The 23,357-nt window shown below is 46.4% G+C and overlaps 2 protein-coding genes across 2 annotated transcripts in view; one reads left to right on the top strand and one right to left on the bottom strand.

Moving 5' to 3' along the window:
- Positions 1-23,357, top strand: part of Hbegf (heparin binding EGF like growth factor) — a 50,390-nt gene that overhangs the window by 10,383 nt on the left and 16,650 nt on the right. The gene's annotated exons all lie outside the window — the stretch shown is intronic.
- On the bottom strand, positions 3,822-16,627 carry Slc4a9 (solute carrier family 4 member 9). The gene is given in 22 exon segments (XM_035440191.1): positions 3,822-3,875; positions 4,194-4,349; positions 5,241-5,414; positions 5,640-5,708; positions 7,591-7,663; positions 8,777-8,955; positions 9,053-9,214; positions 11,046-11,159; positions 11,285-11,473; positions 11,701-11,756; positions 12,729-12,991; positions 13,131-13,264; positions 13,420-13,594; positions 13,759-13,875; positions 14,109-14,263; positions 14,506-14,593; positions 14,830-14,987; positions 15,105-15,154; positions 15,511-15,624; positions 16,008-16,184; positions 16,187-16,248; positions 16,410-16,627. Coding segments are annotated over 22 exon segments (2,937 nt in total).

Genomic DNA, 23,357 nt, shown 5'->3' on the forward strand with positions numbered 1-23,357 from the left:
ATTGGCCTCAAACACAACAAATATAGCTGAGGCTGGTCTTGAACTCATGAGCTTCCTGCCTCTACTTCCCAGGTACCAATAATACTGGTGTTCTCAATCACTCACAGCTCACACCTCTATTATTATTGTTGTTGTGTGTGTATGATGAGGGGGCACTTTGTGGTAAGTGCTTTTACCTCCGAGCCATCTTGCCTTCTCTCATATTTCTCTTTTTAATACAGTAGTAGCTGGAGAACTGGGCATTAGTGTCAGTATCTCCTGGGAAAATCTCTAAGATAACATCCAGGATCTTACCTGTCCCACTGTTTTCTGTGAGACTTAGAAGCACTTACCAAACTGTGGAAGGAGCAGTCCCAGGACTCCAATTTGAGGAGCAATTTTAACTTACAGGTGAGGGCTGAGTCATTCTGCAGGCTGATCTCTGAAACTCTTATGGAGTGTTTGAACTAGCTCAGTTTGCCACACCCCTCACTCATCAAGGCAAGCTATAAATCAGGAGACGCAGCAAGGCGTTTACCTGCAGGGCAAGGTGGCAGTGCCACCTACCAGGTGTTCTTCATTACAGAAATGGCGTGTTGTCTGCTTTGGCTCGAAGAGCATGTGTACAGAAAGCCTTTTTGAGCCATGAGTCTGGTAGAAGCTCCAAGCAAGAAAAGTGGTCAGGACTCTATCTGGAAGTTTTCATCTAGAAGCCCTTCTTAAATCCTGTGTTGTCAACACTAGTAACACCAGGGAAGAAAACAATATTGGACTTTATCAGAGATTTAGATATAAAGGTTTGCCAGTTAAAGAAATTACTTCATTATTACAATGTTATATAGAAAGCATGTCTGGCTGGGTGGTGGTGGCGCACGCCTTTAATCCCAGCACTCAGGAGGCAGAGGCAGGTAGATCTCTCTGAGTTTGAAACCAGCCTGGTCTACAAGAGCTGGTTCCAGGACAGCCTCCAAAGCCACAGAGAAACCCTGTCTTGAACTGCTTCCCCCTCCCCAAAAAAAAAGATTTCTCCTGCCACTACCTTCTGAGTTCCAGAATTGCAGATGTGTACCTATGATATTATTTTTAACCTAAAGGTGTTTGTTTCATTGCTACTCTCTTTGGGAAGGGCAGGAGTATCTGGGGATCGTGTGTTCCCTAAGCAAGAGCTCTACTCTTGAACTCGTTCCTGTCCCCTTCCTTGTTACTAGTTGCACTCCTTTGTTTTTAGTGTTTTGAGACAGTCTTGTTATGTAGCCAAGGCTGGCCATGAACCTACCCTAGACTTACCTCAAACTTGAAATCCTCCTGCTTCAGCATCCCCAGTGCTAGGATTTCAGGTGTACATTACCACACCTGGATCGTTATTTTTTTATTTTTTATTACCCACAAAGTATTTTTTAAAGATTTATTTATTTTTATTTTATGTGTATGAGTATTTTGCCTACGTGTATTTAAGGGTACTTTGTACATGCCTGGTACTCAAGAAGGCTAGAAGAGGATACTGGATTCCCTGGAACTGGAGTTAGGGATGGTTATAAGTTGCCATGTGGATGCTGGTCATCAAACTCAGGTCCTCTGGAAGAGCTGCAAGTGTTCCTAATCACCGAGCCATCTCTTCAGTCCCTAAAAATAATATATATATTATTTAAATCCTTAAGTTTATATACAAATGATGGATTTTATTGTGACATTTTCATACTCATTATTATTCAATTCCACTCCTAGGTATATACACTATGGAAATTCTTGTACTTGCAGAAGATGCTTTGTGTACTCTTTGTTATCTTTTTCAACTTATAAAATTATTTGTCACATGCATATGTGGTGGTTTGAACAAGAATAGCCATGGGCTCATATATATGAATACTTGGTCCCGAGTCGATGGAGCTGTTTGGGAAGGATGAGGAGAGGTGGCCTTGTTGGAGAAGGTGTGTCACGGGAGGTGGGCCTTGAGGTTTCAAAACAATGGACCACTTCTGGATTTCTCTCTCTCTTTCTCTCTGCCTTATGCTTGTGACTGAAGATGTGAGCTCTCAGTTACTGTTCCAGTGCCATGCTTGCCTGCCTGCTGACATGCTACAACTGTGACAGTCATGAATTCTAACTCTTTGAAACTGGAAGCCCCAAATTAAAATTTTCTTTTATGATCTGGGCGTTGGTGGCACACGCCTTTAATCCCAGCACTCAGGAGGCAGAGGCAGGTGGATCTCTGTGAGTTCGAGACCAGCCTGGTCTACAAGAGCTAGTTCCAGGACAGCTTCCAAAGCCACAGAGAAACCCTGTCTCGAAAAACCAAAAAAAAAATTTTTTTTTCTTTTATAAGTTGATCTGGTCATGGTATTTTATCACAGCAATAGAAAAGCTACTAAGACAATAGATAATGAGATAGATATATATGTTGATAAACTATCCAATGGATATTAAGTAACAGGTATGTTATGAAAGCCCACAGTATGATTCAATTTAATAAACATATTAAACACCAGTTGTTGTTGGTGTACGCCTTTAATCCCAACACTCAGGAGGCAGAGGCAGGTGGATCTCTGAGTTTCAGGCCAGCCTGGTCTACAGAGTAAGTTCCAGGACAGCCTGAACTAGGCTGGCCTTGAACTCACAGAGATCCACCTGCCTCTGCCTCCAGAGTGCTGGGATCAAAGGCTTGTGCCACCACTGCCCAGCTCCTTGAAATAAATCTTAGTATCAAACATGAAAATATGGGTAGTGGTTATTTCCAGTAAATTTCAATTTCAAAATTATAAATTTCTGTAATGTTTCAGTACTTTAGAGTAACTTCATTTACTTTTGTAATCAATAAAATAATAAAGTTTATTTTATGTGCATAAAAAAGTGTTAGGTAGAGAATACCTATTCTGGAAAAAAAAAACAACTTTTTTTTTTAATAGGGTCTTTCCACACTCAGGATATAGCAGAAGGGTCACAAGTTAGAGGGCAGGCTAGGTTATATAGTAATACCTTCTCAATTAAAAAAGAAAGAAAAGGTCCTTTTCAAGTGGTGGGGAGGTTCTTGGACAGGTAGAAGTATGGAGAGAGGTGCCTTGTTATCCCTAAGGAAAGTTCAGCTTCTAGGCTCATGGTGTGGCATCTGCATATAATATTTTCCCTCCATCTTATACTGGCTCAGTTCTGTTCATTTTCAGATTTCAAATTATGGGCTACTTTTAACTAAACTTTTTCTTACTCCTACCGCACCTCCATGCAAGAGTTCTCTGCTTTCATGGCTTCTTTCCTTATCCAGCAGTCTCCCACTAAGAGTTGCCCATGTTTCTGCCTCTCCCACTCCAGTTTAAGTTTCCTGAGCTCAGGGGCTATGGTTGTTTTGTCTATTCTATATGGATAAAAATCACAAGTGCTGCATGGGTGAATAAAGTGGAAGGTTTAGAAGACCAAGAGCTAGAAAACCCTCAACTTGTCTGGAGGGAACATGGTTCTTACCATGACTCAGGGAGGAGGCTCCTGGAAGAGGAAGGGAGCATAGGCTTTATTCTTCCCTCTGTCCTTCCCATTCTTCCCTCCTGGGCATCTCATCTTCCTTCTCTGCAACTCATCTCCTGGGATCTGATTGGAATAAGCTTGAACTCCCTCTACTGGCAAAAATTCAGAACTGCCCCTGGGAATTCATTCTTCCCTCTGGGAAGTTCCTTCTACTTCCTCCACAATTCCAGAGTTCATGAGGAATATGAGTAGAAAACAAGGATATCCATCCAGCAAACAGAAGGTTGCAAGATCTGGCCCCACACCTTTCCTCTCCCAACACCACGGGCACTCTGCCCCACACCCTCACCTTATGTCTGTTTCCCGGGGCCTCCACACTCTGACTCCAACTAATTCACAGAGATGTTGATTTCTGGAGCCTTTGGCTGATACATCAGTTCTGACTGTGGAAGAAATATCCAAAGACAGTTGTTTGGGAACAGACAAAAATAAGAAAGAAGCATAAATAAAGGGACTCAGGAATTCACATTCAAAACAAAAGTTCAGAGTTGAGAAGGTAACTCACAGGGCTGTGTGCCTAGCCCATAAACCAGAGTTCTGCCTGTGGGGGAAGATTTCCCTAAGCCCTTCACTCTCCCTATATTGATACAGAGACAAAGGGAATGACTATGTTGATCAGGTCTTGAGGTTAAATGGAGATAGCAGACTTTAGTCTCTCAACCTCTCTCCCTCCCCTTAGAAGGACTTAGCCAGGAGCTCACATCTTCATTGTCACTTCTGCTGAACAAACGATCTGGCTCCAGTCCGTTCTCAGGGATGTTCTTCTCCTCCTCTGGCATGAGCTCATCCAGCCAGAGGAGTTCCTGTGGCGAAAAGACCCACTCCAGTGCTTTTCGGACTCCCACCAGGCCCAGTAACTGCAGAAACAGAAACAAGCCCCAGGGCTGTCAGCAACAGCAGCTTCCTATTATTTGCTTCCTATTATTTCACTGAGTGCTGACACATTTCTATGAGGTAGACCCATTTTTGTGTGTTCACTATTGCTTTGTTTTAGGGATAAGGTTTTATGTACCTCAGGCTGGCCTTGAAGTTGCCATGTAGCTAAGGATGACCTTGAGCTCCAGATCCTTAATCTCAAGTGTCAGTGTTGGAATTACAAGTGTGCACCATTATACCTAGCCTTTTTTTTTTTTTTTTTTTGATACATCTCACTGTGTAGTTCAGTGTGTAGCTCTGGCTGGCCTGGAACTCACCATGTAGACCAGGCTGGCCTTGAAATTGGGGTGATCTCCCCTGCCTCCACCTCCTGAGTGCTGGAATTACAGTTGTTCAGCACCATATTCAGTTTTATTTTGTTTTGATTTTTAAGACAGTATATGATCCATCTGCCTCAGCCTCTCAAGCACTGGGGTTACAAGCAAAACTCACCCAATTTACTCCCACTGTACATAAAAGGCAACTGAAGCCCTGAAAGATTAGTAACTTCCCTGAGGTCACATACCTGGCATGTAGTAACCAGGTTGGTCCTATTGCAAATCCTGTGGGTCTTAACAGACATCCCCACTGAGTAGCAAAGTGTCAATGTTGCCCTTCCAGGAGTTCAGTTATTTTGGGGGTTTGTGGACAAGCCCAAATTAGGAAAGTTGGTGAATTGAGAGTCCTAGGACTAGTAAGTACCCCGCAGCCACCTATCTATCTTTCTTAGTCTTGGGATTTCCAACCAGGAAAAGCCAGGGAAAAGTATTCTTCAGTCACTCTCCCAAGCCCAGAGTCTCCCAGAACTGCTCAACACTCCCCCTCCAAGTTACCATAAGTGGGAAGATAATGGCTGCAGGGGTAGACTTGATTATCCAAAGGAAACCCAGGCATGCAATCTGGATAGCTGTGAACAGGTGGACTCTGCTCAGAGGTACATGCCGCAAGAGCAACATGTCTGGCTGACGTTTTGTTGGTATCAACAATAGCTGCACTCTCTTCATGAACTGGGAGAATGAGAGGAAAAGAAAGCAGGATGATGGGATAATTTGGAGGGTGTCACTGTTGTCTACACACACTGCAAGGGGAAGGAAGAAGGCTCCCTTGGCATCCCCATCTAGAGCATGGCAGCAATGCCCTTATGTCCAGGAGGAGCAGGATAATGGAGATGAGGGAGATTGGCAAATGTGGGGAAGAGGAGTAGGGTTGCTAGGTGATTGTAATGAGCTTACCTGGATGCTGCTGAGTGCTGATACCCCCATGTACAGAAAGATGCCATAGAGCACAGGCATTGGGATGAACTAGCAGAAGAGGAGAGAAGCAAAGGCGCTTACCTTCCAGCCTCTCAGGTGCACCACCTTAGGCCTCCAGACTGGAGCCTGCCAGGCCTTTCTTTTCCTTTCACACCCCACATGCCTGACTTCATTGAGTCTTTTCATGCAATCACATGAGGTAGATTATTATTACTGTCTGCATTTTATAGATGAGGAAACAGACAAAGTAACCCATACCTCACCTACCTCACCAATCTTTTTATTCCATCGTGATATTGCTATCCTGGAACTCTACATCCTCCTGCCCTAATCTCCTGGATGCTGGGATTACATTGTGCCACCACACCCAGCTTCCTCTTATTATCACATGGCCCTCTGCTCTACATGCTTCCACATACTGTCCACTTTCTGTTCATTTGCTGGCATTTGTTCCTTACCCTTTCAAAGCCTTTTGCTTTGCTATTCTTTCCTCCTAAAATGTTCCTCATGCCTGGGCATCGCGACACACACCTGTGATCCAGCACTTGGGAGGCAGAGGTAGGAAGACGTATACAAATTCAGAGCCACCTTGGTCTACATAGCAAGTGCCTGGATAGCCAGGGCTACATAGTGAAACCCTATCTCTACCAACCAATCGATCAATCAAATACTACTCTCTTGGACTTTATATCCACTCAAAATTCATCTCATTTCACTCTGGAAAGGTCTTCTCTGACTGCTCAATCTGAAGTAACCCTGGCACTGTTCGTAAAATTTTTAAATATTTATTTACTACTATTACTGTATCTGTTCCACTGCTTGCATATGGAGGTCAAAGATCAGCTGTGGGGGTGGATTTCTCCTTCCACCATGGGTTATAGGGAGTGCACTCAGGTCAGTCATCCATCTTGCATGGCAAATGCTTTTGCTCACTGAACCATCTTGCTGGGCCAGCCCTAGCACTCTTATCCACTTTATTTTTTTCCATAGGAGCTGCCACCTAAAGTTATCCTATTGCTTTAACTTCTAAAAATCTGTCCTCTTTCACCAGACTCCCAGGAGAATAGAGACATATGCAATCACCACTGTATTCCTGGAACAGTGGTTGGTATACCATTTATGAGAGTCAACCTACTTAGCAAGTGGTTAATCCAGCCCATCTGGCTCTCCAACTGCATTACTTGTACCCAGCCTCCATGACCTTGGCCCTGCCTAACCTCCTGCTCTTGTCCTTCTGCCAGTGACTCTTGTTTGACATTTCCACACCCTTCTTGACTACTTTGCTGCTTGGCTTGTTGACCTTTTCTTCTATAGCTAGCTAGTTATGGTGTGTGTGTGTGTGTGTGTGTGTGTGTGTGTGTGTGTGTGTGTGTGTGTGTACAAGCATGGAGATCAGAGAATAACTTGTTGGAATCAGTTCTTTCCTTCCATCTTGTACACCCAGGAACAATATCAAATTCAGGCCTTCAGTCTTGTTAGCAAATATCTTTATTCACTGAGTCATCTCAGACACACACACACACACACACACACACACACACACACACACACACACACCACTTTTTTTTTTCTTTTGAGACAAGGTCTCACACTATAGCCCAAGCTGGCCTGCAACTTACTGTGTACACAGGCTGGCCTCAAAATTGAAGCAAGCCTCCTGCCTCAACCTCCTGGCTCTGAGGTTACAGGTATAATCCACCATGCTCTGGAAGTCTGGGTTTTTTAATCTGAGAAATTGGTGGGCACTGACAAATTACTTTACATCTTTAACTTTCAGGCTTCTCATTTGTGGAGTGTGTGTGTCTCCCCAGGTTAGTTAGCATGAGGATTTTTGAAACAATGCTCCAGTTCCTGGAGCACTATAAGTATTTGGCCAGAGTCAGATCTGTTGTCATTGCTGCACTGGCCCTGATCCTGGCCAAACATGTACCTTGAGCACAGGGGCCAGGAAGATGGATACACCTGTAAGGATGAACACCACCAAACCCGTCAGCCTCTGCTCCCTGTGAGGAGAAAGCGGAATTAGCTGGGTCTAAGAGTGCTCCTGGAGCACCCAGATTAGACCCCTTAGCCAGACCTAGCACAGATCTGACATCCAGAGAGAAGAGAGGTTCCCTCTATAGGTTACCTGGCAAAGGCCCCTTGCCTGCTGTAAAAAAGTGAAAGGAAAGGCAAAGCATTCCCACATGGGGCTCCAGGCCTCTCATCAGTTCAGGTTCATTGTTATTATGTTTTGTTTGAGTTTTTTTAATGTTTTATTATATTCTACTTATTTATACTGTGCATGTGTATGTATGTATGTATGTATGTATGCATGCATGCATGCATACATGCATGTATGTGCCTGTCTTGGTGTATATGTGATGGTCAGAGGACAACTTGCAGGAGTCAGTTCTTTCCTTTTACCACCTAGATCCCAGGAAATCATGAGACATGGCCAGAAGTACCTTTACCCGCTAAACCACCTCACCAAGCCATTGTGGGTTTTGTTTGTTTTAGTAGTTGTAGGAATCAAACCTAGGACCTATATGTACTAGGTGAACACTATCACTGAATTCCATCCTCAACTCCATAGTTCATTATTTATTTATTTTGGTTTTTCAGGATAGGGTTTCTTGCCAGGCGTTGGTGGTGTACGCCTTTAATCCCAGCACTCGGGAGGCAGACGCAGGCAGATCTCTGTTAGTTCGAGACCAGCCTGGTCTACAAGAGTGAGTTCCAGGACAGTCTCCAAAGCCACAGAGAAATCCTGTCTCAAAAAACAAAAACAAAAAACAAAAGATAGGGTTTCTTTTTTTGTTTGTTTGTTTTTTGAGACAGGGTTTCTCTGTGTAGCTTTGGAGCCTATCCTGGCACTCGCTCTGGAGACCAGGCTGGCCTCGAACTCACAGAGATCTGCCTGCCTTGGCCTTCCAAGTGCTGGGATTAAAGGTGTGCACTACCATCACCTATATAACGCTCTTCTTGAGGCCCCTCATCCATCCAAGTGCACCTACTTTCCCCACTGCAGTTCCTAAAGGGCATAAGCTTAGAATTCAAGATGCTCAAAAGCTCACACATCCCATAACCCTTCTGCCGCTCCCTCCTCACTCCAGCCTACTGATTACATGCTTTACCTGATGCCCAGGAAGTGGGGGGCTTCACCAGGGACAAAGGCTTTGCTCTCTCTCCGAAGACTATCCATGTGGGCCAGGGAGATGACAGTGGTTGAGACATACCAGGGCAGCCCAAGTGCTGATGTGAGCAACATCAAAACAGCTACACAAAAGAGGTCCAGGTGGAAGCCAGCTCCCTTCTGCAGGAAATGGGGATTGTTTTGAAGCTAGAAGTGCCATCTGGACCCCACTCTGGAGTTTCTGTCCCTTATCTAGGGCCTTACCTGGCAGCCTTACCTGCAGTTTATATTCTGCACGGTTGAGGATGACTGCTGTGATCTGCTGGTCCATGAAGATAAGGATGGACAGCAGCAGAGCAGGCACGGCAGCTGCCACACTCAGCCACCAGGGGTTCGCTCCAAAAGGAGGCACCAACCAGCCACGCCCAGGGAGTGTAGGCTGAGGAGACATTCCATGGACAGATTGGCAAATGTCTCCCAGGAACACCTCACCTGCACACCCCTATTCCCACCTTGGTACTCTACCACAATCCACCTCTTCTCCCAAGATCTTAGATTCTAGGTGGGAGCACTAACACACACACACACACACACACACACACACACAAACACACACCTCCTTCCGTGTATCCTAGTGCCTTAAAAGAGAGCAGAAAGGAGGGACTAGTCTGGATGGAACCGAGGGTTCTGGACCTAGGTTCTCGCCGCCCCACCCCCTCCCAAGAAGAGTTGGTGAATATAACCTGTGCACACTGCTTTGTTCTTATTCGCAGCCTTCCTCCTTAGACTCACACCCCACCCCACCATCCAGAATGGGGCAGCTCAGGTTCAGACCTGCCTCGGTCTGGGGCAGAGGTAGGGCAGGGTTAGGTGTGTCTGCGTCGGCTCTGATTATAAGCGTCTGTGGTGGGGAGGGGGCCTAGGTGATTATCTGGGATTCTGAGCCCTAAAACCACCCCCACTAGAGCCCTCTTGCTGTCCTGCCCTGGTGGGGTCTGGGTGGAAAGGTTTCCTATTGTCCAGGCAAAGTCTGGTATACTGTCATGCCCTACAGAAGGAGCTCCAGCTTTACTGAATCAGAGTTGGCAGTGAGGGGTATAAAGAAGAGTAGAGTGTATGGAAGTGGGTAGGGCCATGCCAGTGGCAGGAAGAAGCCATAACAGCAGCATTTACTGAGAATGTGATATGTGCCAAGCATTGTAGTAACTATTTACACTATGACATGTAAACTCAAAAGCAACCTATGGGAGAATGGCTATCAATTACTCCATTTTATAGACTAAAATTTTCAGGGAGGTATGATGGTGCATGCCTGTGATCACAGCACATGGAGGGTTAATGCAGGAGGATCAAAAGCCTCAAGGCGAGGCTGGAGAGATGGCTCAGCGGTTAAGAGCACTGACTGCTCTTCCAGAGGTCCTGAGTTCAATTCCCAGCAACCACATGGTGGCTCACAACCATCCGTTATGAGATCTGGTGCCCTCTTCTGGTGTGCAGATATATATGGAAGCAAAATGTTGTATACATAATAAAATAAATAAATCTTTAGCCCAGCGGTGGTGGCGCATGCCTTTAATCCCAGCACTCGGCAGGCAGAGGCAGGCGGAGCTCTGTGAGTTCGAGACCAGCCTGGTCTACAAGAGCTAGTTCCAGGACAGCCTCCAAAGCCACAGGGAAACCCCGTCTTGAAAAACCAAAAAAACAAAAACAAAAACATTGCTTAGCCAGGAGTTGGTGGCACATGCCTTTAGTCCCAGCACTCGGGAGGTAGAGGCAGGTGGATCTCTGTGAGTTCGAGGACAGCCTGGTCTCCATTGCGAGTGCCAGGATAGGCTCCAAAGCTACACAGAGAAACCCTGTCTCGAAAAGAAAAAAAAAAAAAAAAAAAAAAAAAGTTCAACTACCTGTGGAGTTTGAGGTCAATCTGAACTACAGGAGACTCTGTTACCAAAAAACATAGATGCCTAGAGCCTGCTAGGAAGAGGCAAAAATGGAATTCAAATCCAAGCCTGCTGCCCAGAGCCCATCCTCCAACACCTACCCTATAATAATAGCTACTATATACAGATTTCTTCATTCCTCATGTGTCTGTTGAAATACCTCATTTTACCACTCAACAACTCTGTGAGGCCACTGTTTTTTACTGTTTCTATCATGAGTGAAGGAAAAGGCTCAGTGGAAGAAAAGTATGGAATTTATGCAACTTATTACTCCAAAGTCACTGGCTCCACCATCCCCTTCCTCCCCTCCTCATTCTGTCCAGCTCTCACCTTGAATTCTGTGGGTACCAAGAGCTTTGGTGTGGCTAGGCCCAGAAAGGCATCAAGGCCGCAGCCCAGCAGGATGGCCAGGATTGAGGAAAAGTCGCTGAACACCTTGCGCACCTGGCCATATATTGGACAGTTTACTCTGGGCCTGCCATCCCATTTCTTTTTTAGCCTTTCCCATTTGTAGACAGGATCCCGGGCTAAAACCAGACCTTTCACACAGAAAGAAAAATGTCACTTACCACAGAGGGGAAGAGGCGGCTGCTCTTTACATGCTTGAGGGCCATGGAACAAAAGAAAGAAGTCAAGAAGAGGAGAAGGGAGAAGAAGGCAATGTCTGGCACTGTATGACAGCTGGGACCACGAGGGTAGCCTCCTTGCTGGATGCACTCAGGTGGAGACAGCAAGGATGCATTGACCAGGCCTAGGTGCTGAATAGAGGAGTGGTGAGGTATTGGACAGTGGGCAACAGCGAAAGTGCCCCACTCTGCTAGACCCACCTCAATGGAAGGGGAACCCACAGAGACATCAGGAAACCCAGGATTGGTCATAGGCTAAATCCAAGTAACCATTGAAGCTTTCTTTCCTCTGTGGGTGGGAAGAGCCGAAAACCTCTAAGGATTTTCTTTCTCAGGCCTTTCTAGGTGCAGGCTCTCACCACGCTTAAGACATCTGTGTCTTTGTGCTTTGTACTTGTCCACTCAGATGCATTCCCTGGGAAGCAGAGAATTCTGGTGTAAGTCCTCTTCCTTGAGAAACTTTTGTTGTTCCACCTGAACTAGAAAGTTCTTGATTCTGATCATTGTGCTGATTCTGTTGCACTTCAGTGTGTTCTCAAGCTGCTACTCCATACACTCACTCTCTCAGATTCCCTACCATCTGTGTCTCTGGTGCTGAGCACAAAACTGAGCCACAATACTTGCTCATCAAACATGGACCAAATGCATAAGCTCACAGATCTATGTGTCTAGAGCAAGAGGTGGTCTCATTCAGGACTAGTAAAATCAGACAGAGTTAGAAAAGTTTTTTTTTAGCTAGGTAGTTGATGGCTCATGCTTATACTCTCAGCAGTTGAAGGCTGAGGCAGGAGCATCAGGGGTTCAAGGTTATCATTGGTTACCTAGTGAGTTGGAGACCATACTAGGTACATGAGACCCTGTCTCACCCTGGACTGCCCCCTCCATTCAAAGGGCTCCTTCCCCCATTCCTGGTACTACCTTGCATGTGGACGGGTCTATGCAAGCATAACATTCCAAATCCCTCCACCTTATCATCTACTTTCTCTCAGGAGCCAGGGACTGTGATATATTTGCTTTGGGACTTTAAGAAGTGAAGGTAGGCATGCCTAGTACTCCCTTTCCTCTCTTCTCTGGAGAGTAAGCTGCATAGTTGGTGTATTTAGTTCTGCTCCTCTGGTGCAAAACAGTCTCCCATTCAGTACTGCCAACCTTGGGTGGATAAGTCTAATTTTGGCTTCACTCTTAGGAAGCCCATTAACCCATACTCTTCTTTCACGGCTGTCAGAAATAAAGACGATCCTGGGATTTCCATAGATTTATTTTGTAACTGATCCTGAACCAGAAAGAAGACTTCTGGCTATTGGATAAGTACTCTACATTCTCCTGAACTCAGCCCATTTCCCACCTCTTTCCTCACCTGGCCAAGGTACCAGTTTCCCTCACCTACCTCCTGGGCCTGGGTATTCACAGAAGCAACCATAGGCAGGAGATCCTGGCCTTTGGATTGGGTAGGCACGAATCACGTTCAGCATTTTCCCCACAGCATCATAAATGAAGATGAGGCTGATGAGAGCACAGAATCCTTCCTCTGTAAATCGGGTGAAATAGCGCACCAGCAAGCTGGCCTCTGTAGCCACCAGCACCAGGCAGAATGTGGCCACCCAGATGCCTACCCACAGGCGGAAGGGCAGGTAGTCCAGGCTGTGATCTCTGTGGGAGTGAGGACAGTCAGGGCTGGCTGCTGCCCAACCTAACCAAGGGCAGGTGCTCCTCAAAGCCAGAGACAGCCCTCCCCCACCCTCTCCTCTTCACCCACCAATGGACTGTAGAGATGAGAGAGACCTCCTACCTGCTAAAAGAAAAGAGCAGGCGCTCAAACACCAGTACTGGCCCTGTGCTGCTAAGGATAGTGAGGGGCTGGCCAGCCATTAGGCAGAAGGCAGCTCCAGCCACTGCTGTGCCCAGGAAACTCTCCAGCACTCCCTGGAAGTAGACTTAGCTCTTCATAGGACCCTGGCATCCCAACATAGAAGTCCAAGCTCCAGGGATGTCTCAGCCCCACTCACAGTCCCAAGAGGTTAGTAGGCAGGAGAGACACCAAAGATTATGCCAATCCTTTATCATACAAACCCACGCACCTGGGCACCTTCAGTGGCGTCTCCCAGCAGACCCCCAAAAGTGATGGCGTTCGTGACTGTGGCCAGGTAAATGTGGAGCACAGCTGAGAAACACTGAGGGTGTATGGCGTCCAAAAAATCGCTTGGGTACCAGCATGCCTTCCGGCGCACGTCCTGGACAAGACCCCCAAACAGCCTCCCACCCGAGGGTAGTCAGCGATCCATGTTTCCACGCCCCCACGCCTGCACGCTGCTTTTCTTTGTATCCAGGAGAGCCCCTCCCGCATTGCCTGCACATTTTGATGTCCCTGTTACACTTCCACAGGATCCCAACCCTTTTTTCCACCCAGCTCCCCTCACCTGCCTGTCCTTTGCAACTCTGGACCGGGTGTGTGCTGTCCATGGTGTTGCCTGTCCCCTGCCTGGGCCGCACTCCCACCGGAGAAGCCGGTGACTTCCTGCCTTTCTGAGCAGAGTCTGAGCAGAAAGGGAACCCCGGGTGGGTTGACATCTCCAGCCAACCTGAGATTTGATTCCAGAGTATGTGACGCCCCGCCCCCTGGAGGCTACTGCGGTGGCGGCTAAGGCGCCCTCACACTGTCAGGTAGAAGATAGATCCAGGTCACAGCACCACAAAGTGAATGCCAAACTGGGGAGCGCTGTAGACCCATAACTAAGGGGAAGATCTGTGGAATTAGTACCCCAGGTACCTTTTGTGCTGAGAGGCTAGGCATTTGGGCGGGGGAATCCGGGCTGTCCGGTCCCACCGACCTGGGGGTAGAGTTGTCACCTCCTGTAGGAAGGCATCCAGGGCCGCCAGAAGGTCATGAAGATTGCTTGCCCTACGAACTGACCACTGGAATTGCTGCATTTAAGGTCACAGAGAGGTCAGTTAATGCATTATTTGGACTCTTAAATGTGTTTTCACAAAACCATACACAAGGAGAAATTCATAATTTACCCACAAATGCATTCATTCATTCTGGGCCTATTATAATGCAGCTACATCAGTAGCTATGGAAACATCAGGCCCCATGTTACGAACACAAAGCCACACTCAGCCTCACTGTTATTTCTGATCAGAGTCTATATGAATGCTCCACTCACCGGGTCACTGAGGAGGACAGCTGCTGCCCTACCCATCTCATGGTAGCTCCTTCCCTGGGTGGGAGGACCCAGAAGGAGGCAGAAAAACCTGAGGAAGAAATAGGGCCTCAGGCTGCTTTCTCATAGGGCAGCAGTGTCTGCTAAGAGTAGCTTTCTGCCACTTGGCTCTGACCTCCCTACTTGCTCAAGTATATGCCAGCTCTTCAGAATGACCTCTGGGTGGCATTTCCTAGACACTCTTAGTGAACTGGACCCAATGACTCCACCCTCCTCAGTAAAAGCCCTTCTTCTGTGCCCAAGAGCCCTGACTCTCAGTCACCTCACCTGCTAGGCAAGATCACCTCTGTAAGAGGTTCCAGCACCACTGGATTCCGCAGTCTTACGAAGGCCCCTAGTGGTTGATCTAGGAAACCCAGCTCTCCTGCCAACACTGCTGCTGCCTCAGCTCCTGGAGGCAGCTTCTGTCTCAAGGGATTCCAGTGCTGGATGGCAGAGTATGAGATATTACTTAGGCAGAAACTCAACTGAGGAGCCTGGTGAAAGGTGGATCTCTTAATTCCTATCATCCTCCCAGCCTTGCCCAAGGAAGAACCACAAACCTTCGAGGGGGTGTCCTCATCATGAGAAGCATTTCTGAAAGCATTAGACCCTACAAAACAGTAGTACATATTGATTAAACTGAGCACAAGCTTTAGGGGCAGGCCAACTTGGTGATAGTTGTGATACAAGTCTCCAGGATAACTGAAGATTAAATGAGAAGATACTGCATGTAAAGCTCCTGGCACAATACCTGCCAAGTACACCCCTCTGGAGAGCCCTGGCTGATACCGCCCTGGCACTCCCACTCTTCTGCCTTCACCATTACCTGCAGTTTCCTCTTGCCCATGAATCTTGGCCTGAGGATTGAGCCAAGTCGAGGCCACCACTGGCTCAAGACACATAGAAGATACCTGCGAGCCTTCCATCTCCAAGTCTTGATCCTAGGCCCAAAGAAGCATCTCTTACCTCTGCAGGGCCTGATGCCTGGGGTCTGGATGTGGTGCTGGGGTCTCTGCATCAGCAAGGCTTGGAGCTGCCCTCTCAGTTCCGGGTTAAGTGACTCCCCACTGATTACCTGCTCTGAGAATAGACATGAAGTTCAAACCCCCTCCAGAGAGCGCTCTGTCTTGCCACTGGCTCCCTTCCCTGCTTCTCATTCCTTGAGTCTTTACTTCTGGAGTCTCAGGAAATGAAAAGGCTAATAAACTCCCCTCTCTGTTGCTTTGAGACAAGCATAATTCTCATTACATAAACTGGGCTGCCTGATTTTCCGTGGTCCCCTGTTCTCTGCTTACCAGGTACTGAGATTGAAGGCATGTGTCACTGCCCTCAGCTACTTTTCCAAAACTATCTCTGTGACAGAAATAGGAAGTCCCTAGGGTAGGATGGAGGTGAAATAGGCTCTGGAAGATTCTAAGATTTGGGGGGAAATTCCCAGGGAATGGAATATCTCCCAATCCTACCCACAAGCTCCAGGAGGCTTTGAACTTGACAGTCCAGCAGTACGATACCCTCGGCCAACAGGCTTCGAAGTTTCTGGAGGCTGGGTAATGCCAGGGTAGGCACATATGGGGCACTCCACCGGCCTGCACCTACTTCTAGCTTTTCCTCGAACAGCACCCACCTGTGATGAAGGGAAAGATAGTGCTACTGGGAGACTGTCCCATGTCTAGAACATAGGACAGTGTGGCTGCCTTTGACCCACTTGTACAGAAATCTCTCCCCCTGAGCAGTCACCCTTCACTGGGTCTCAGAGAACTCAAAACCATATTGTAGAGGAAGCTGAGTCTTATGGAAAGAATACATGGGCAAAATCCTAATTTGAGAGGGGAAGAATGCTGTAGAACTAGCCAGGTTCCACTCACCTGCCTGTCTCTCTCCACTCCAGTGCCTGAGGCCAGCCCAACAGCTCATTTAGTTGAATGAAGAGCAGAGGATCCTTGGATACCCCCGATTCCTCACTGTTTGTGTCTGAGGGACCACCAAGACTGGGACCAGGGCCAAGGCCACTGTCCAGTTCCTCTGCAAGAACATTTCCATGAGCACCAGAATGTTCAAACTCCTCTTGGCCTGGCAGCTTCATCTTGGAGAGGCATGCACAAAATCTTGGGAGTTATGCTGTCCTGGGGGCCCTCTGGCTGGTTGCATTTATACCTCATCCCTCACCACAGCACAGCACAAGGCAAAGCAAAGCCTGTTGACTCCAGAAAATACCAGTCATCTTTTCCTCTACTTGTTCTCTGACCCCTGCTGACCTGAGTGTTTGTAAGACTAATATAACCATTCCCATACCTTTCAGAAGTGCCCAAGCTGTGTATGTGCCTCAGGTCTGACATCACTGTATTTTGTGTAAATAAATAGGAGTAACTGATACCCAGCCCATATTCTGTTGCCCCTGGCCATCCTGTATCAAATAAATATTGACACCAAAATTCCAGGACTATTTGGATGTCAACAATATAGCAATGGGCCACAGACACACGTTTGGAAAAAGAAGGAACTAGTAAATAACTAGGCTTGTGGAAGCTAGGCAGGACAAGGGAGACAGAAGGTAGAGGACTGTTAAATGGGCTAACTTTGGAAAGTGGAGACAGGTCATGGGGAACACAAAGACTATATCTTAAATTCTTCTATCCAATATCTGGAAATACAAGTTAGCTGTGTGCCCCTTTAACCTGGACCCTCACTGAAGGTGGTAGAGGTGTGTGTGTGTGTGTGTGTGTGTGTGTGTGTGTGTGTGTGTGTGTGGTGTGTTGTTCCTGGAGCCAAAGTTACAAAAAAATAATGTGGTCCTTTATCAAATTCAATTGATTCTACCTTCCAAATATGCCCAGAATCCAACCACATTCCCCAGCTCCAGCACTGCTACTATGATCCGAGCCACTACCATTTCTTACCTGAATTATTTCAGTAGCCCACTAGCCTTTTGTAACTTTGCCTTTGGATCTTCCTAACTTTCCAAAGTCCGTCTTCCAAACAGCAGCCATAAGGATTTTGTTTGTTTGAGACAGGGTCTCACTATGTAGCCCTGGCTGGCCTGAAATTTGTTACAGAGACTGAGTTGGTCTTGAACTCAGAGATCTGCCTGCTTCTGCCCCATAACTACTGGGCTTAAAGGAATATGTCACCACCCCTAGCTAAGGATTCTTTTAAAAATATTTTTTGGGGCTGGAAAGATGGTTCAGTGGTTAACATTTGCTGCTCTTCCAGAGGACCCAGGTTTGATTCTCAGAACCCACATGGCAGCTCACAACAGTATGTAACTCCAGTTCCATGGAATATGATACCCCCTCTTCTGGTCGTCTCAGGCACAAGGTACACAGATGATGGACAGAAATATATGTAGGCAGAACATCCCCCTACATCCAATACCCCTTACTCCTTCTCCAGCCTTTCTAACCTCGACCTGGTGACACAAACCTATAATCCCAGCTGCTTTGGGAGGCTGAAGCTCTACATGAGGACACACACACACACACACACACACACACACACACACACACACACAATATTAATGAACTATGCCTTGAGTTCAACCCCTTTCTGACTTTTATATATAAGGGCACTCCTTTCTCCAGCTGCAAGCCTAAATAATGTACCTTTTTTGGTTTGGTTTGGTTTTTGGTTTTTCGAGACAAGGTTTCTCTAGGTAACCCTGGCTGTCCTGGAACTGGCTCTGTTAGACTGGACTCAAACTCACAGAGATCCACCTGCCTCTGCCTCTCAAGTGCTGGGATTAAAGGCATGTGCTACCACCACTGGCTATATAATGTACCTTTAAAAAGGTCTCTTCCTGCCAGGCGGTGACCTACAAAGCCAGTTCCAGGGAAGATTCCAAAGCTACGGAAAAACCCTGTCTTGAAAAAAAACAAAAACAAAAAAAAGTCTCCTCCTCTAAGATGAAATTCCAATTCCATGGATAAGAAAAAGGAAGACATCAGCACATACTCTCCCTGAATAGAAGACCTGAGTATCTGAGGGGAGCACTTCAGGATGCCTAGCTGGCAGCATCAAGTTGCATTTCTTGACGGCACCGTTCCACTCTCCTGAACACATCTCCACCCTTCTTTTGTGCCTTCTTTCTAACCGCCTACCCTCTAGCCCCCAGCCCCTTTCTGATAATGGAAAACCTGCTCCTGCCCAAGGGGTTTGCTTTTCTCTGCAAGGAATGTTTTCTCCCTGGGTCCTCATATGCCTGTATCCTTGCACCTAGGTCTCATCTCAAATATGACTTACTCAAGGAACCTTCCCTATGGAGTCATTCTATGACATTTCTGTTTTGTTTTTCTTAGCAGTTATCACTACTAGTAACCTTGTTTATTGTTTGTGGTTTATTGCCTGCCTCTGTATACACACACATACAGCTGTGCAGTCCACGAAGTAGTATCTTACTTAACTTGGCCCCTGAGCCTTGAGCAACCTAGCACATAGTGCCTCTCAATAAATATTTGTTCGATGAATGCATAGAAAGGAAGGGTTGGGCCAAGAGCCGCGCTTCTTCTGGGAGCCACACGAGGGCGCTGCTCCCCATGACCTGAATTGGTGGAGCCGCTCCCTAAGGCCAAGCGGTTGTTTTTGTTTTTCTGCCAAGGCTCGGAAATGGCAAAATGGCAAGGAGGAGTATTTGAATTTATGCCTAGTCCTGGCCCAGCGCAGACTGGCCCCGAGGGATGGCATATGGAGGGTGAAGGTGCATTTCAGGGCAGGGAGAGGAAGGACAAGAAGGTTCGTTTGAGAATGAGAATCAAAGCCCTCACTGGAAATGGGATTCAGATGTCTCTGTCCTCCAGTCTCCTCAATGTTTCAGGAGGTTGGTCCAAGGCAGAGGAAAGAGCCACTAAATCACTGAGGGGTTTCAGTCCCCAGGGGAGCCGAAACTGGCCTACTGGCTGTAAGGGCAGGAGAACCCCATGACCATTCCTTCAAGAATGTGTCCCAACCTTAGGGGGTAAGTGACTCAAGAAAGCTTGAGGGGAGAGAATCATGAGTTTGGCATGAATAACCCCAAACACACATACATAGTCTCCACCATAACTTCTGCCAAATTTCAGAAAGTCTGTCTTTGCCTATCTCTGGCCCAGCACCAAGAGTTCCTTATAATCACCGGTGCCACCAAACCACCCCAGACCTCATTTCAGCCTCTGAGCCTGGGTGCTCAGAGCTGGGCAGATTGGTGAAGGAGTTGCCTAGGAAGCCAAGTCAGCCTCTGGTCTCATAAGACAGAGCCAGGGGAAAGCATGCTGGGTGTAGGAGCAGCCCTGGCTGTGCACCCTGGAGTTCAAAGACCTAGTTCTCATCCTGGTGATGTCATAGACTTTTCCAGGGGTCCTTGATGAAGGGCCTTATCTCAGTCTCAGCTTTCTTCCTTCCTTCCTTCCTTCCTTCCTTCCTTCCTTCCTTCCTTCCTTCCTTTTTTTGGTTTTTCGAGACAGGGTTTCTCTGTGTAGCTTTGGAGCCTATCCTGGCACTTGCTCTGTAGACCAGGCTGGCCTTGAACTCACAGAGATCTACTTGCCTCTGCCTCCCGAGTGCTGGGATTAAAGGCATGCGCCACCAACACCCGGCTCAGCTTTCTTTCATGAAAAGAAAGATGGTTGATTGGGTAGATAACTCCCAAGATTTAAATCTTCCTGCAGTGAGATATAGAAGACTGTCACAGGGATGAGTATACCCCCCCCCCAGGTGAAGGTGACATTCTAGCAAGTGGTAAAGAGATTTATCTTTGCTGAAAAAAATAGAGCTTGATGTGGTGGCACACACACACTTATCCCAGCTCTCTAGAAGCAGAGGCAAGTGGATCTCTGTGAGTTCAAGGCCAGTCTGGTCTACACAAAGTGTTCCAGGATAGCCAGGGCTACACAGTGAGACCTTGTATCAAAAAACAATCAAATAGCCGGGTAGTGGTGGCAAACATCTTTTAATCCCAGCACTCAGGGAGCAGAGGCGGGCAGATCTCTGAGTTTGAGGCCAGCCTGCTCTACAGAGTGAATTCCAGGACTGCCAGGGCCACACACAGAAACACTGTCTTGAAAACAAAACAAAAAACAAACAAGCAAGCAACAAACCAAATAACAATAAACACAAACAAAAACAGGAATTGTCTATACCAAATAGTCATGACAGCCAAATCCACACTGCAAGAATTTGTATAAGAGACCTCATCAATAATCGTATTTATGACAACACTTTTACAAAGGATACAAGAGAGCTCTTTAGATGTGTATAAGAAAAAAAGTTGTGTGTGTGTGTGTGTGTGTGTGTGTGTGTGTGTGTGTGTGTGTGTGTAGGCTGTAGGACGACTATTAGAATTCTATTCTGTCCTACCTGGGAGCCTCAGGGATTAGACTCAGCTCCTCAGGCTTGGTGCCAAGCATCCTTACCCACTGAGCTATCTCACTGATCCTCATGCATGTCTTTTTATGTCAGTAGTTTTCAGCTCCTTCAAAATTTGGGCTGTGATGTAGTTTAGTTGGTAGAATATTTTCCTAGCATGTGTGAAGCCTAGGGTTCAGTCCTTCCCACTGAATAAACGGGGTGTGGTAGTGCATGCTGACAATTCCAGCACGTGGGAGATGGAAGCAGGAATCAGAAGTTCAAAATCATTCTCGGAGGCCACCTTATGAAACATGAGACCCTGTCTCAAAAAAAAAAAAAAAAAGAAAGAAAGAAAGAAAGAAAGAAAGTTCATTTTCATACTTCATTTTTATAACATCTTCTGTTAACTCCATTACTACCATGAAATGAAGTTCAAAGGTAATACCCTACCTGCACTCTTAGTCCTAAAACAAAATCAATACCTGAAGGTAGGCACAATGGAGCCCCTTTGGCTCCAGCTACTCAGAAGTAGAGGCAGAAGAAATGCTTGAGCCCAGGAGTTCAAGACCACCCCCCATCTCAAAACAAAATCATTCAATATGTAAATCCCAGGTCAAGACTATTCTAGAAACAACATTACAAGCATCTACACAGGCTTACCAGGGATATGACAGCTGTAAATACTGACTGATGCAGATACCAGCAAAATGAGCTTTCTGTTCTAACTTCCTTCCTGGGAAAGTTCAAGGAAAACCTCTCTTTATATTTTGTGTACATCAGAAATGGGTTTAAGTTCAAGTAGTCAGGTTTTCAGCAGGCAGCTCAAAAGAAGTATGAGCCAGGCGTTGGTGGCGCACGCCTTTAATCCCAGCACTCCGGAGGCAGAGGCAGGTGGGTCTCTGTGAGTTTGAGGCCAGCCTGGTCTCCAGAGCAAGTGCCAGGACAGACTCCAAAGCTACACAGAGAAACCCTGTCTTGAAAAACCAAAAAAAAAAAAAGAAGTAGTATGAAATATGGCAATTCATTTGTTTTCCATTTTATATATTTTTAGATGTATTTTATATTATGTGTATGGGTGTTTTCTCCCCTGCATGTATGTTAAGTCTACTATGTTCATGCAGTACCCTTAAAGGCCAGAAGATGGTGTCAGGTACTATACTTGTAGACAGTTGAAGCTGCTATGTGGGATATGGGAATTGAACCCAGGCCTCTAGAAGAGCATCTATCTTTCCAGCCCCTCCTCTTTGGTATTTTGTTTTGTTTGCTTAATGACTTTTTGTAATTTTTTTATTCTTTTGAGAATTTCATACAGTGTATTTTGATCATATTTACTCCCCTTTCCCATCCTCCAGCTCCTCCCAGATCCTCTTGGACCTCTCTACCTATCCAACCTCCTGTTGTGTCTCTGTTTTTGAATTCATCAAGGCCATTTGACTGATTCCTCTGGGTGTGTGGCCTGGCCTATGTCACACCATTAAAGAAAACTGACTTTCCCATTCTCAGAACCAATCAAACACCAACAACTCCTCAGCTAGGGGTAGGATTTGGTGTCCACCTCTTCTCTGTGCTGGGATTTCTTTTTCTGGTTGAAATTATGCAGGTTTTATTGTGTCATTTACCACCGCTGGATCTCACAAATCTTTCTTCCCCCTTTTCTGCATATGTTCATGAGCATTGAGGGAGGAATATGCTCTAGACATTCCATTTAGGGCTGAGGTCTCTCATTTTTTGTTTTCTGTTTGCTTAGACAGGGTTTCACTATGTACTCTTGCCTAGCCTGGAATTCATTTTGTAGACCAGGCTGGCTTTGAACTCAACAAAGATCTCCACCTTCCGTGTGCTGGCATTCCAGTACAGATGTGCATCACCACACCTGGCTGGGTCTATCCTTAGCTATGTATCCCTAACCCCTTTTTTTCTCAGATGCCTTAAAATTTGCCTGATAACCAAAAACTGTCCCACAAATTCCTAGTGTTTCCTGTAGAGGGCAGTATCTTTTCCTTCCTAAACCATTGTCTTAGCCCAGCCCTCACTGTAGATGGTTGTTAAACTGTTAAATTGCTGCCCCGTAGCTGCATACCAATGAGGAACTGAACATGAATGTTTCCGGTAGAGAGTATGGTGTGACTGCATTCCACGATTAAGCACTGGAAAGATTAACAAGAGTGCTAACTTACTCACATGGAGCTCTACATTTTGTTAAGTACTTCTGAGACTATCTCCTTCAATTGTCCCAATAACACCAGAAGTAGATGCTTTTGTTTATTTGTTTGTCTTTATTTTTTTTTTGTTTTGTTTTTTGAGACAGGATTTCTTGGTGTAGCCCTGGCTGTTCTGGAACTTGCTGTGTAGAGCATATTGGCCTCATACTCAAAGATCCATCTGCCTCTGCCTCCCGATTAAAGGCATGAGCCACTACCGCCTGGCCTTAATTTACAAGTGAAGAGACTGAGTCACAGAAGCTATTGTGTCTGTAGATTAGCCACTACATAGTCCAG

This window comes from Cricetulus griseus, chromosome 2 (genome assembly GCF_003668045.3).
Source record: "Cricetulus griseus strain 17A/GY chromosome 2, alternate assembly CriGri-PICRH-1.0, whole genome shotgun sequence".
Lineage (NCBI taxonomy): Eukaryota > Metazoa > Chordata > Mammalia > Rodentia > Cricetidae > Cricetulus > Cricetulus griseus.